The sequence below is a fragment of the Rhagoletis zephyria genome, unplaced genomic scaffold, assembly GCF_001687245.7.
Source record: "Rhagoletis zephyria isolate East Lansing unplaced genomic scaffold, Rhagoletis_zephyria_1.1 Rzeph_scaffold_00083, whole genome shotgun sequence".
In the NCBI taxonomy this organism is placed as follows: Eukaryota; Metazoa; Arthropoda; class Insecta; order Diptera; family Tephritidae; genus Rhagoletis; species Rhagoletis zephyria.
Window position 1 is genome coordinate 470,347 of NW_016157167.1, and position 15,889 is coordinate 486,235.

At 36.1% G+C, this 15,889-nt stretch overlaps 1 protein-coding gene across 3 annotated transcripts in view; it reads right to left on the reverse strand.

Annotated features, from left to right (window-relative positions):
• Window positions 1–1,216: 1,216 nt before the first annotated feature.
• Window positions 1,217–15,889, reverse strand: part of PPP4R2r (Protein phosphatase 4 regulatory subunit 2-related protein) — a 32,716-nt gene continuing 18,043 nt past the window's right edge. Inside the window, exons 3-5 of one of the 3 annotated variants that reach the window (XR_001848987.1) lie at window positions 11,540–11,728; window positions 3,070–6,468; window positions 1,217–2,765 (exon numbers count right to left, since the gene is read on the reverse strand). Coding sequence is in view for 2 of the 3 variants with exons in the window: in XM_017629633.1 (XP_017485122.1) it covers window positions 4,565–6,468; window positions 11,540–11,728 (2,093 nt within the window). In the remaining variant the exon portion in view is untranslated. Of the gene's footprint in view, window positions 6,469–11,539; window positions 11,729–15,889 lie in introns of all 3 variants that reach the window. The other 2 variants (XM_017629643.1, XM_017629633.1) reach the window with 2 other exon arrangements.

Consider the following 15,889-nt stretch of genomic DNA (forward strand, 5'->3'; position numbering starts at 1 on the left):
TAAAGTTGTCTGAAGGCAACTTCTCACCAGTATTAGCGCCCAAAAATACATACATACATACAGTGGTGGAAAAATAAACAGGGACACGGCATTTTAACAAATTTATCCCATTTTTCTTTTGTTAATTTAATATTTATTATTTTTTTTTATAAAAGTATAGCTCATTATCTAACAAAACCATATAATTTCAAATTTCAAACTTTGTGCAAAAATTATAAAAATTCTGCGAAATTGCATCTAAATTTTCAACTTTTTAATCAGATTTTTCAGCCCATTAAATTTTAGTAGAGTAAAGTGCAAGTTTGAAGTTCGTATAAAATTGCGTTGATTTTTGTTAATTTTTATTCTGAATGTATTACGCAATTATTTCCATACGAAGAAAATTGTCGAACATACTTTGTATGGAAGAAAATCTTTAAAAAATTGCCAAAAATCAACGCGATTTTTTAGCAACATAAAGCTTACACTTCATTCTAAAATTTAGTGGGCTATAAAACTACATAGTCAAAAAAATTCTAAATAATCTGATTGAAAAATTGAAAATTTAGATGCAATTTTGCAGAATTTTTATAATTTTTGCACAAAGTTAGAAATATGAATTTATACCACTGTATGTATGTCAAAAGTTTTTGTAGTAACAGAATGAAGCTTTCCTCATAAAAAATTTGGTAAAAAGTAAAGGAAGTGAAAGTTATTGGTCAAATTATATCCGGTAATATAGACCCGACTTAAGTGGGTATGTTAGGTGACGTGAATTAGAGTGGGACCCTACAGCTAAGGTTTTATATGTCGGCTTGTGCGCTGAAAACCAAAATGCCTAAGAAGCTTGGTGTTGAGTTCTACTCTTAAGTGGAAAAAATTTTTCCAAGCGCTATGACTTTCGACGCTTACGCTGAAATATAAAACTTACAGCTCAATAGAGCACTGAAAGACTTTGAAAGTGATCTTACTTTATTAACCGGAGTTTCAAAGGTCCTAATCAGCCAAAGCAAGCTTGTTTGAAATCGAAGAAAAAAAAAGCAAAGAAAGTTTAAAAGATAAATTTCTTTGCAATTTAAGAGGATAATTGAGGAAGTAATCTGACCTTATAGAATTCTCGCTGAGATTACAAAAGCAATTGTTTGTGTTATATTATTAGGTCTTTTAGTTATTTTTGATTTATCTTGCCTACAGCAATAAATGTAAAAAAATAAATTCGTTAATGCACATTTTTTTAATTTTACTGACATTTTTTTTGAAATGATAGTGAAAAAACAAACCTTTGATGGTTAAAACATAAAACGTATTTTATGGTGTTTTCGTTTCTCCCAAAGCTTCTAAGAGCAGAAATGTGCCTTCTTTCATTGCTGCAGTGCGACATTTTAAGAAGCGAACACAAAATTATCCCACCGGAAAAGAGAAAGTAACAATGAAAAGGCGGATTTTTTTTTTTTTTTTTTTTTTTTGTAGAAACGAAAACTTAACCTTAAACCTTAAATACTTTGCAAAATGATATTTTCATTCACACTTTCCGCAGGGAAAAACCTTTCAAGGTGCATAGATCAATTTCCTTATTAAATATTTTCGTTGCGTCAAGCCAAATATATTTCTTTGGAAACATTTTTGTATACCCAACTGCCACAAGTTGTGCGCCAAATTATTTTATCACTATTGAACTTTAATTGCTCTCGAAAAAAGTATGCTTTAAAAACGTATTTTGCATTTAAAAAAAAACGGTTATGATGACGATAATCATATATACTTGTATACATATATTACTGTTGTAAAAAATGAAATACTCAATGCTATTTTCTTTTATTTATGTAATTATAAAAGTTTTACATAACATGGTACCTTTTTCACGCAATGCTCCGGCGCAATTTATTAAAAAAGAATTCTTATATGTATGGAACTTTTGTTGATTGGAAGTCATCAGAATATGTAATAAGCAAAAGATAAGAAAAAAAATAGGTTAAGAATTGTGCTAGCAAGTGCTTTACAGTAGAGTGATAACACTGTACGAATAAAATTAGCAAATTCAAAGCTGTTTGTAATATTTTCAGGAAGTGTTAAAAGTATAACTTATAAATTGTTTGAGGTGGTCTTGTGATAAAATAAATAGAAATAAAAAAATATATATATATAAAGCAGAGTAATAGCACGAGTAGTATGTAGCTCACGCAATTCATAATATTGTCGTTTTAAGCAACAATCTGATTTTGAGGTCAACCATCACCCCTGACAAAACTTCAAGGGGCAGGGAATGTGCCTTTTTTGCCTTAAAAGAGTGTGACATTTCTCACCGCTTGTCTTTATAGTTATTAGAACCGAATACGAAAAGGGAAACGGGCAATCAAAAGTCGAAATTTTTTGGTAGAAACGAAATCACCATTAGTCGCTGTAGCAGCAAAGCACGGAGTTAACTATGGAGACACGTTTTTCTTTGTTCCACCTCGCAATAAATGGAACGCGCCCAATGACAGTGAGAGACTTGCACATTATTATTAAATATGTAACTTTTTTTTTACTGACAAAGTGGTCAGCCCTTACATTTGTTTCTCAAAGATATTTGGTTCATTAATGTAATTTCAAAGAAGACAAAAATACGGAGTTATAGTTAATTTCATAGCAATTCGGGTTGAGTAACCGCAGATTTCGGTGTACGATGTTCTTCCCGTGTGGGATTTTTAGGTTCGTTTTTTATTCTTTATCGAAAGCCATTCCCACCGGAACGATTCATATGTATTGCTTACAAAGGGCTGCAACTTAGGCAACATTTCCCAAAACTCTGTTATGCCGAGATTTATGTCTGTCCCAGGACCGCCAATGCAACATCATTCTCCAAAATTTTTTTGGGAAATATTTAATGCTATTCAAACTACATTAACCCTTAAATGTAGGCAGATAGAGAAAATACTGCCGCTAGTTGGTTGGGCACCAACCAACATAATGCGTCAGTTCGTAAATGCCTTACTACAAAAAAACAGTCCCTTTTATTTCAAACCCACAGTTTATGGTCTAGCTTTCGCAAACACGGTTTAGTGCCAAATTGGAACTAAATTGCGAAATTGCGGCATTGATATGATCTACAATTTAGGAATAAAAGAGTTTAATCATCTGCAGTGATACTGCGTCTTGAATTTCCGAACTGACCCAACTTGAAGAAAGGCGCAAATAAGAATTTCTGAATTCAAATCCTCGCTGCTATTAGGTTCTACGGTGCTACTTATCATGCATTGGTCTGAATGCATTCCCCAATATGCACACCATCTGCAATCGCTAGACAAAAGACTTGTTCGAGTTGCAATAACAACCGCAGTATTGCGCGAGCCGTTAAAGTGTCACGGCCGATTTGAATTTCTAGCAGCCTTGTATCATTGGAGCAGTTGCAAGAGTGTTGCAAATTTTCATCAGTGCTGCGTATTGTCGCTTTTATTATGACCCTAGAACAAGTCCAAACTGATTGAGCACTGCTGCCACAACAACGAAAACAAAAAAAAAATCATTTATTCGAGTCAAGCAGCAGTTAAGTAACGTCTATGGTTGTGCTCAGAAATGCATCAATTTAGTTGCGCAAATAAGGCCTTTCTATCACTTGTAGTTTAGATAAAATGAGGCTGATGCTTTGGCGGGATGCATTTCTGAACACAGCCTGTTTGTTATAGCCCAACAGTTTTGTGATTCGCGTAAGTCCAATGAATCAAAATTACGCAATTATTTTTTTTTTTAAAGTCTCACAGCCAAAAGTTTAAAATACTTCAATGCTAAAAATATAAAAATCTGTAAAAATTTTTAGGTAGAGTTTTGCCTAAATTTATCAGCATTACTATTTTGCTCTTAAAATCCTTTATCCAGCATTCCAGCAAATTCTTTTAGCACAATTCTTATTCAAAATAAGTAAGTAAATAATAAAAACAGAAATTTTGTTCAAAACGGTGTTCGTTGCACCACAAAATTAAAAACCAAGCAGTTTATTTTATTATTTTTGTTTTTATGTTTCATTTTTCAATGGTTCATTTAATATTGTTGGCGCGCTTTGATTAAACAAATAAAAGTAGATAAAATGAATAATTTTTAATACCATGTTAAATAATTCATTTTGGTTTAAATTAAATTTAAAGAATGTACACAAAAGCAAAACTATGTTGCTCGTTGTCCATGCGGTGTTACAAACATATATTCGCCATATGGAACGGAACGGAACGTTACAAGTACGCTGCTTATTGTGTAAAGTATATGTATGTATGTTTAAATATTTAATCGGGTTTTTATGCTGCCAACTATATTTATCTCTTTTTCTTTTGTTTTTAGTGTTATAATTGTAATTTTTCTTGTTCTTCTTCATAGTTTAAATTAACTTACATCCAAATTTTGTTTACACATTCATGTAATTTTGCTTATGCGCCTAAAAACCCGCTACATATTCAAAAAAAAAAAAAAATGTGTTAAGTATGAAGAATCGCTTTGCGTCGCATCGCGTCGCATTTTCGCCGTCGTCGACGTGTCTCACAATTAAAATATTTTTTTATCGTATTATATGCGTGTGGAAAATATTATTGTGTGAAATTGTTATGCTGCCAATAATTTACTGATCCATTGCCTCCTGACTAGTGTCATCCACCTCCATGCCAGCCGGATCGTCCTTGGACGGTGCTGTTGGCTCGTTGGCGTCAGTGGCCATTTCAGTAGCGGCATTCGACTCGGCCATAACAACTTCATCGACAGCGGATTGGGGTTCTTCGATCGGCACATCGTCCATTGGCTGGTCATTGAGTGCTAGAGTCGGTGTTGGAATTTTTGTAGCTGTTGGTGTTGGCGTGGGTGTAGCTTCAGGAACTGCAGCAATGGCTTCGGCTGATTCTTCGGCTGGTGCTGAAGTGGTAGCAGGTGCGGCGGCGCTGCTCTCTTCAGCTGCGGTTACGGTATCAGCAGTGGTGCTCTGTACTGCTTCGTCGGTGGCTGGAACTTCACTTTCGCTAGCGGCAACGGCGGCAGTGTCAGTAACAGCTGCGGCGCCGTCATCAGTCGTTGGTTTTTCGGTTTTAGTGGTTTTAGCTGTTTTAGCAGGTGATGCGGCGACTTTGGCCTCCTTCTTCTCCTCATTGGATTTGTTGACAGCCCCAACAGAGGGCTCTTTTAAGACCACGGCTTCTGCCTCGTTGGTTGCAGCCGCAGAAGCTTCAACTTTCTGCTCCTTTTCTAGCTTTTCCACTTCTTCCACAGCGGCTTCAGCAGTACTTTCAGTCTTTTCGGGTTCTTTTGTTGACGTGGCAGTGGAATCGGTCTCTTCAGCTGTGGCTTTGGCATCCTCAGCTGATTCTATCTTGTCAGTAGTAGTGGTAACCGCTACAGCTTCAGCAGTCGTTGTCTGTGGCGCAATCTCTACTTCCTTTTCTGGTGTGCTAGTCGAAACTTCTGCCTTAGATTCAGCATCATTCTCATCTGACTTAACAGGCGCCGGTTCCTTCTCGACACTCTCTGTGGCTTTAGCGCTGTCCTTATCACAACCACTGGCAACCGGCACCTTGGTTTCTTTCGTTACCTTAGCAGTTTCAGTCGATTCCTCAGCGGCTGCTTTCTCATCTTCAGGCTCAACCAATTTTTCGGCGATCTCAGTTGTTACGGCAGCTGCTGCCACAACCACTTCCTTTTCACCCTTTTCAATCTCTTGTTTTTCAATTATCTTCTCCTCTTCTTCAGCTGACTTCGACTCAGCTTCAGACACTGACGTCTCTTCTTTCTTCTCAGCCGCATCCACTTCTTCGACTTCTTTTTTCTCATCGGAACTAGCAGCGTCAACTTCAGTTTTGACTTCAGATTTCTGCTTATTGTTGGCTTCTGGCAACACTTTAGCTTCAACCTCTGCCTCTACAGCCTTCTCTATTTCTTTTTCTGGCGGTTTGTCAACCGTTTTCTTTTCTTCTTTCTCTTCCTTTTTCGGCTCTTCGTTCTCAACCTTTGATTCTACTTCTTTGTTATCAACCTCTGGCATTTCAGCATCCTCTACAGCTGGCTTAGCCACCTCAGATTCGGCCTCGCCATCAGCCTTATCATTTTCCTTAGGCTTTTCATCGTCCACCTTCGATTGCTTCTCATCTTTAGCCACAGCTGTGCTGCTCTCTTCTCCTTCAGTCTTGTCGGCAGCCTTTTCTTCTTCTTTCGCATCTAAATCCAGCTTTGCCTTCTTCGGATTTGGCAGTATATCATCGTCGGTTGTGGCATGCTTAGTAGCAGCGGTCGTCTCAGTCACAGCCGGCTTCTCTTTAGGTTCAGCTGCCTCTTGGGAAGCCTCGCCATCAGCTGCTGCTGCTGTACCGTTGCCGTTGCCAGTACCGTTGCCGTTTTGCGTTTCCATGTTGAAAAGCGACTCATTCTCCATATCGATGTCGACATTGACGTCCAGCGACAAATCACCGTTAACAACAGAGTCCAATGAATCCCCGTTTTCACTTTCAGTACGCTTACGGCCAGGTTCGATGGTGCTCACTACTGGAGTTCATAAAAAGAGAAAAGAAAAGAAGCCATTGTTGAGTATTTGATACCAAGCAGGAGCAAGTAGTGGTAATAGATATTCAGTGGGTAAAATATGCATACATATGTATGTATAATTAAAATAATATTGAAAAGCATGAATTAAAAGTAAAGTTCATTGAAAAGCATGAATTAAAAGTAAAGTTCAAAATAACTTTCCTGGGCAATATGACCTAGTACAGGAGGTTTGCCATTGCCTGCGGAGGGGGACCGCTATTAGAAAACTTCTTATTTCTTTTGTTTCTAACCACTACACCACAGGTATGCACTGCAACCCAGTGATCTATTGTGCCCTTCACAACATTTTTTCCAGCCTCAAGAAATATTGTTCACTATTGCTATCACTTGAAAAAGCTCCTTGCCGTTGCTATGTTTTCCTGAAGAAGTAAACTGTGCCCTCAGGTTAAGTAGCTTAAGTGACTTTAGAGTGTTTGGCTTTTAATAAAAACAAGTAATTTTCAAGCAAAAAACACCTCTGAGGCAAAGAATTTTAGAAATCGGTTAACCCGGTCCAAGTTTATGCGATAACATACATTAAAAAAAAACATATATATTCCGACGAATTAATAACCTCCTCCTTTTTTGCAGCCGGTTAAAAATAATAATAGATAATGTGTTCAAACTGTAGCCGCATTGAGTTTAGAATCCTCTCACGTCTTCTGCCGAAAGCGTATCTCCCAGGTCTAGTAGATAAACGGACAAATATCTTTCGACTATATTCCTAGCATGTTCAGATGCCGTATTAGTTTGCAGTGCCTTGTAGGATAAGATATTCGCTGAATAACGATGTCCATTTCATCACTTTTACTGACAATGACGATATTCAGTATGGGTTCGGCTTTACTGAACTTCGCCAATTATGTAAGTACCCTCAATGGGCTCGGAGCCATGAGCTTGAAAGATAGTGCCAAAACTAATTTACCATACTTTAAAATAGGTTATACTTCCTGCTGTTAGAACCAAACTGGGACTTAACTATGTATGCTATTCAATAGAAAATTATTCTTAACATCATCGATGACAGGGCCTTTTCCTACTGAATGAAATAATGGCAGTTTTTGTGGGAAAAATCGCTGATATATTTTAATCAATTCTACTTATTAATAATGAGCAATAAATCAAAAAAAAATAATCGCAGCTGGATATTAGTAGTGTTCTTTTACAAATTATCCAGTAACTTGCCAGTAAATCTCCAGTAACTTAATTTCTGAGAATTCGCTCTCATAGCACAAAAGTACAAGAACGCAAAACCAGTAATAATTTGCAAGTTTTACGAACAGCTGATTAATTTGTTGTTTATTCGCAGCTAGTTCCTATTAAAACAATATATATTATATTTAAATAGGTTTATTTTGTCAATTTCAACTATGAAAACCTCATAAACATTTCTTTTATTAGTTTTAATTCCACCCAGCAACATGCGATCAGCTGTTTTTCTCACTTGCAAGTTCTTACCAGCAAAAATTTATCCAGTAAAAACTAGCAACTTCTCCTCAGAAAGAAATGTCAATTTGCGCTCTCAATTTCCCCTTTCTTACAAGTGTTTTGGGTACAAGAACACCAAAACGTGATAGTTAGTACAAACTGGTACAAACTATCGCGTACAAGAACGCTACTATTATCTACACCGATTTCTCCAAGGCATTTGATAAAGTTGATCACTCTATGCTTAAGCATAAATTAAATACATATGTAAGGCATAATAGGTTCTTTACTCAATATTGGCACAACAAAATCTACTTTATTCGTTGAAGTGTGGTCAGGTATTACCCAGGGGACACCTTGCGGCCCATTGCTGTTCCTAATTTTTATTAACGACCTATCTCGCTATTTGCGTCATGCGAAACGCCTTATGTTCGCTAATCATGTAAAATTGTTATTAAGAATCAACAATATATCCCCGAATGCCTTAAGTTGCAGGATGATGTGCATTCGTTTGAAAAATGGTGTTCTTTTAATAATTTAAAATCGTATACAAAACGATACACCACGGTACTACCTAAATAAAAAAATCTTGGAGTCATATTGACAATATGATTACATTTGCCAGTCGATTTTATAGTTTCAAAAGCTTTTGGAATGATTGGCTGTATAAAAAGCAACAGCGCGGATTTTAGAGATCCTCTAACTATAAAAAAAAGTCTGTACACTTCTCTTGTAAAAAGCCATTTGGAGTACTGCTATTCCTAATGATTCACGTAATGATGAGAGGTGACGCATGGTGTCGGTTTTCAATTTCTCAGATTTAATATCACTCTGTACCGCTAAAAACTTTATAACTTCAAAAAAATAAATCTTATTGCACATCTATGTGCAATCCCAGTTCTTTAATTTGACTTCTTTTTTTGGAAATTCGAAATAACAACGCAGATCTAATGACCTCAAAAAACAAAAATAGGCGGCAACCCTAATTAAAAATATTATCAATATTTCATTTAGCTTGTGTATAAGTGAAACAAATTCAACTTTTCAAACAGGTGGCAATCCCTTTTAAAGTATTTTTAAACTAAAATCTTTTTACGTTGAATTTTATTTTTTAGCACATGGCAACTCTCAAAGACATAAAAAATATGCAAAATTGTCAAATTAAAGATTTGTTAAAATTCTTTCATTTGACAGCGATTTTTAGTATTTCATATAACTTGGGTATAAAATAATTACATTCGACTTCTCAAATACGTGGCAACCGTCTTTAAAATATTTTCAAACTACTACCTTCTTAGACCCCTTTTGTCTGACACCCATATGGTTATACCTTATTCACTTACCTAATTCCTTTAATTAAAATTTAGCTCGATTTTACAAACATGTGGCAACCCTCCTTCACGTAGTTAAGATATAAAGCTTTTTACAGCCATTTCGGTTGTTACCCACATCGATGACTTTTTAAATAATTTAAGGTTAATTTTTTAACAGGTGGCAACTCTTTTCGAAAAAGTAAAACCTTATTGAACATCTACAGCCTATGTCCTTTCATAACGAAAGATGCGGATCTGAGGGCAATATGTGTTTAATTATTTAATAGTGGCAGCTATTTTTGAATAAGTAAAACATATTTAACATCTCATTTTTGAAAATCGAACGAATGGGACAGATTTGATGACCTAGACAAAAAATCCTTTCGCGTATTATATTATGCATCTTGTAAATTATGGTATCAAGGAACTGATAACAAGATGTATCCGATTGTGTAACAGTTACTCTTCTGTCATAGATTTTAGTAGTTCGTTTGAATATTTTAAACTTCATCTCCTTAGAATTTTTAATTAAACATCTGTCCTTATACCATGTCCCCACCAAAAGGTTAATCATCTCAAGTCGAACATAACCACATCACTAACCATTGCTGTCCACACTGAGGTTTGAGGTTTATAAAACAGTAAAAATGTAGAGAGCAGTGTTGGGATTACTGAAACTCGATTCAGGAGTAAATCCTTCAAAAATCGGAGCAAAAACAAATTTTCAGTACCGATTGGAATTTTTAGTTTCGCTTTCGACATTAAATATTTTGTATTCATGCATAAATAAGAATAAGGTAATTTTGTATTTTCCATAGAGTATAATATATCTAACAGACCCTTTTTAGAGAGCAATAGTACCTAAACCTTTCTACTTTATATTAATTTCTTTCAACATATGTCTTTCATCAATTAAGTAAAGTTCTGCATCCGCCAAGTTTTGCATCCATATATCAAAAAATCACGAGGTGACTTTATTGACTCATATTTATGAACAAGTTTCTTTTATTTAGTGAGATTGTGCTTAACTTTCAATTTTTTACTGAAACCAGGGGTGAACACGGGCCTAAGAGGGGCAAAACATGAGTGCAAAAAACGGAATAGATTTGAAGTCAAGCGGAGTAGAGGAGTAGATTTCAATTTTTTTCAAAAACCGAAGTGAATCTAATATGATCGGGGTGACAGTCCGAACACTGGTACGGAACGATTTTTTTTCAATTTTAACGCTAATGACCCACATATGGCGGAAGAGCACAGGGTTGTATCAGATTTTCGACGTGGTTTCGAGTTGGTTTTTAACGGACTTCGCAAAAAGGAGCAGGTTATCAGTTCGTCGGAATATTTTTTCTTTTTTTTATGTGTGTTACCGCATAACTTTGGATCACGTTAACCGATTTCCATAATTTTTAAAGGAAAGATGTTACCTCAAAGGTGATCCCATATTAATTTGCTTTAAATCCGATCATTGGATCATAAAGAAATTAACCATAATCTTAAATTTTAATATGAGAATTGAAGTCGGTTTTGTTTTTTGCATAAAAAATTACTTGTTTGAGTAAAAAATTGATTTTTGAAGTCAAGCAGACATTTTTTCAAAATTTTTCAAACACCGGAGTAAATCTACATTCATCGGAGGTGAGTCCGAACACTGGTAGTGAATATTATTTCCAAATTTAACGCTAACGCCCCGAAGATGGCTTAAAAAGCCAGGCCATTCCGTTATTCGAAAAAACTTTTTTTATGTTGCATTTACGAACGTTCTTTTTTGCAGTTATTCGAAACAAATTTAGACGATGCATTTCCGAAAATTTTTTGCAGATTGCTTTTAATCAGGTTTTAACTTTTTTTCTTTTAAATTAATTGGAATTTTGAATACGCAGTTTTATAGCCTATTAAGTAGCTACACTGCCTATTTTGGGGATAACCAACTCAACAACTATAACTAAATGGTTAAGCTCCAGTAGGGACATAGTATTATGGCCTGATTCATAAAAAATAAAGTAAACTTAAATCTTTAATTTAAATTGAAATTATCATACATTTGTCAATTTATAAACCTTTTATAAAACTACTCTATTTTTTATGAATAAGGCCATCAGAGTTATTTTTGAGTCTGGAAATCAATATCCCCCACTGCAGCACAAGGTTTTATCACCAATTGTCTAACAAATTCACTTTTAACTTAAAAAAGAGCTTGTTCAAATCATTTATCATGTCATTAATAACTGTACACCACGCCTATAATTTCTTTGTTAATTCAATTACTTTTTACACGACGGACAAATACTCACCTAAAATGTTCTTTTCCAGAGCACGCATAAATTTATCAATGCGACTGTATTGTTTACGCGGATCAATCAAAAGCTCGCACAAACGTTGAATGGTAAATGGTGCGGCATTGAATAATTCCAGACGCTCCAACAGCGACGATTTCATGCTCTCATAGTTGAAAGGATCGACATTCGGATACTGAGGAATCTCTGCAAAATAAACAAGAGAAATTGAAATTAAATATTTGTATAAAAAAATGAATACAACAAATACAACAAACTTGCCAAGGCAAAAGGAAATAAAAGGTAATAAATGAATGAGTGCGCAAATCAGCTCTTCAAAGCTGATTAAAGACAGACGCACATAGCACCCTGTAGGTACTCACACAGCGAAAGCTGGTTCCTTGGTCTGCAGTGAATGCCATTAAGAATAGCTGAAAATAAAATCGAATAAAACCACAAACATGTGTGCAAAAATTTTTTTGCAACAAAACAGCAGCAAAAGCTATTGTTAAGGAATACAAAATAAAAGGCGAACCACTATGAAATCGTACATTGTTGGGTCACATGCAACAACAAAAGCACCTCAGGGGGGTTATTGTACTTGGATGAAGTGAGCGATTTAAGGCAACGTTGCGCGTGTGCACGAGGCATTTAACCGAAACTGAAACGACGAGTACCAAAAACTGGCAAATGTGCTAAATAAAAACGAACGTATGCAAAAACCATAGTACATACCAGGGATGGAAAATGAATTTTCCAAATTGTACTTAATATGACAAGAAGATTGTACTTAAAAGCGGACAAATGTACCTAAANTGACTGACTTTATAATATTTTGACCCTTATGTCTATTTATGCTCAGGTTTGAAATTATGCGTGAATCTTTTACCGTTTTAATACATTTTGCCAAATGGTCCAAAGCAGTAAATGGCAAATTGTGCTCAGCAACGAACATACACAAACGAATCTCCATTGCCTTTGCTGAGCGACTTAATTCCATTTCCTCGCTATTCGGCTTAGTAAAACTCGAAATTTTTAAGGTTGCTTTAGCAATATTAGCATTTTTTTTATGGAGGTCTGAATTTGCATGCCGATCGATGTGAAACATATTGCCGTAAATTGGAACACCGCATATCATGCACCTCTTACCTTGCTTTGCGGTAGAGTCTTCTTGGAGCCAATTGTACTTGGATGCCCACTCCCTCTTAAATTTGATCTCATACTTTTTCTTTTTCGCCACGGAAACTACGTTGCTTTCTTCGTTATTGCTTAAATATGAGAAAAATGCTATCGGTAAATTTTTTTGCGCTAGTTGAACTTTGTCACACTTACTTCTCATCATTGCCTGCAGCTGCATTTTCACGTTTCAAAAATGAAATAGTTTGTATTAAAAAAACGGTTTGAAACTTACTTATCCATTGCAGTTTCTCTAATTTGTCGGCTTTCATTAATTATTCATTCAAATTGCGCGCACATAAAAGCTAGTTACTTCTTCGTTTCACATATATCGTTCACAATGACATGCTATTAAATGTTTCATTCCCAATGGCACACTATCAAAAAGTTCTATGTTTTAATATGTTTAACCAAAATCCACTTGGCAAAAGAAAATCGGCATACAAATTTCCTTGACAAATAATTTGGCCAAACTTAAAATGTACTTAAAATGGAAGCAATGTACCGAATGTACTTTCATGTTGAAAAAGAGCCGAAAAAAGTACAATTGTACCTACTTTTCCATCACTGGTACATACCAGTATAAGCAGTCAAAGGTCCAAAGAGAGAGAGTCACATAAAATGAAAGCTCAAATGATAGCAGACCGGATGGATGGATGGTTGGATGAAGCATTGGCTGGCTGCTATGGTTGATTGTTTGATAGCATAAGCAAGTGAGTATTTGCAAAGAGCATGAAGCCGACGAAACGGCCATACCAACCCACTCGAAATGAAAGTGGGCGGAGTAGGGAGGAAATGCTTGAGAGGAAATGAGCGCACAATGCCGGTAACCGGCAACGATGGCGACGAGTCGACAACCATCAATTGGAAGCGTCGCACCGGCAGCCAGCCACCAAATGTGGCAACAACAAATGCAAATTTATGGCAATGCCTATGGATTTCGGTTTGATAATGAGTGCGACTGTGTGTGTACATAGTATGTGAGGCATGTGAGAGCGCCAACATGGCGTTCGTTAAAATAGAGCATGGAGAATGAATTTGTCGCTTTGTTATTTTGTAAATTTTTTTTGCAGGGATGATGATATCTACACATAGCGCCGTCACAGCAATTCTATGCAAATTTATTTTATTGTTTTGATTAATTTTTTTTATTTGTTTTTTATTTTTTTCTTTCGAAATGACCAAACATACATACACAGAAGTGTAGTAAAAGTTCCAGTAAGGTGCTAGAGGCGTTTGTGTACTGATTTTAAGTGGTTTCGTTTTTTACAAATTCTGTTGTGTTTTGTTTTACCCTTTTTATAACGCAAACACACATACATAAACGTAAAATAAAGTCGTAGAGTACGAAAAGTTTAACTTATTTTTTTATTTTGTTCGTCTTAATTTCACACACGCACATTGAAAGCGCAATAATGTATTTTATGAAACGAGATCGATTTTTCCGTCGGGATTACAAAATCTATTATATTTTAAGACGTCCACCAAAATATTTCTGAAAAATATTAAGATTAAGGCGAGCTGGACCGATTTGAAAATACCTCCAAAAATGGAGTTTTTATGAATAAAAATAGTTTCTTAAAGAACCTTTTGCAAACAAGGCCCCTCAGACGACAAAACAGATTAGGCTTAAAAAATCTCCATACAAATATTTAAAAATCTTTTCAACTGAATCGTAATAATGAAAGTGTTGATGCTTTTTTTTTACTTTTGTCAAAGATTGATTTACGAAAAACTTAAATAACTGGGTCAAAACTGATTTAGAAGAAAATGAGCAAACCAAAAATTGCCAAAAATCAGCGGTAAGTCCAATGTCCTTCAAACTTGCACATTATTATACTAAAAGGTATTTATTTATTTAAAAAAATAAGGTAGAATATTATAAAAAAATATATACATATACATATGTATATATTTTTAATATAATTCACAATGTAACAAAATTTATATAAAGAAAAGTTTCAAACTTTGTACAAAATTTAAAATTTCATCAGATTCATCAACATTTCAAACTTTTTAATAAAAAATTTTAGAAAAATGTATTGAAGTAGCTCAAGATTCTAGTTTATTTTTGGCAATTTTTTCCATATGGGGTAGCGCATTTTCCCATAAAAAAAGCAAAAATTTTTCAAAAATCATTACTATACTAAAATTAAAATGGGCAACCGCATTAATTTTGATTAATAAGTTTGAAATGTTGAAAACTTGATGAATTTTTCTAAATTTTTACGAAGTTAGAAACTTTTATTGAGGTTATTCACAATTGCCTGGTCATCAGGTTATCTGGTTAAAAATTATTATTGTTTAGTGCATTTTATTGTTGTAAACTGAATAAAAATATAACCACATAACCTGATAACCAGGCAACATTCCCACGACAGCCGGTTCTACGTACCGGAATGACTTGGGTTTTACCCGACCAAGGGCTGTTGTTTCGGCGATCTAACCCCGTTTAGGTCGGCGAAGTATCTCAGAAGTTGCTCGTCCACAGGGCTACATTCACTACGTATTCTTCTACTCAGGGCTGGCATCGAGTCAAACCCAGGGCCAGAAATCTACACCTGCTGTGTATGCCAGAGACGATTACACCACAACTCCACCTCAGTCAAGTGTAATGCCTGCGAGGGGTGGAGTCACCTTAGAGTCAGCTCAGGACTACGGACACATCGACAGTGAACCACGTCGTATGTGGCCCCCTGTTGCTCAAACAGAGCAGCCTCCACGGCTAACCTCAGTCCACCCGAGCAGCCTCACACAGTCACCACAGCACAACAACATAATAACACCACAGACCACACCACAGCCACGACAGACCACATAACACACACAACCGCACCACTACCCACACGCCGCCGCCAACAACTCCTGGTTCCCCCTACAATCTGCACGGTATGTCAGACCAGGATATTCCGTAATGTGACATCAGTCAAGTGCAACACCTGCCTTGGCTGGTGCCACTTTAGGGCATGCTCAGGTCTGCGTACCACGCGAGATTGGACTGGGAACTTCGAGGGCACGTCTTGCGCAGCTCGGTCGCAGACCTCAACTGCGACGCCTCCCGCCACCACCACAGGGCGGCAACCATCACAGCAGCGCACACAGCCAACGGCGGTAAGAACACACACATCACTTACACCCCACATCACGACACGTCTCCCGAACCACATGAAGCTCCTTCAATTTAACTGTAAC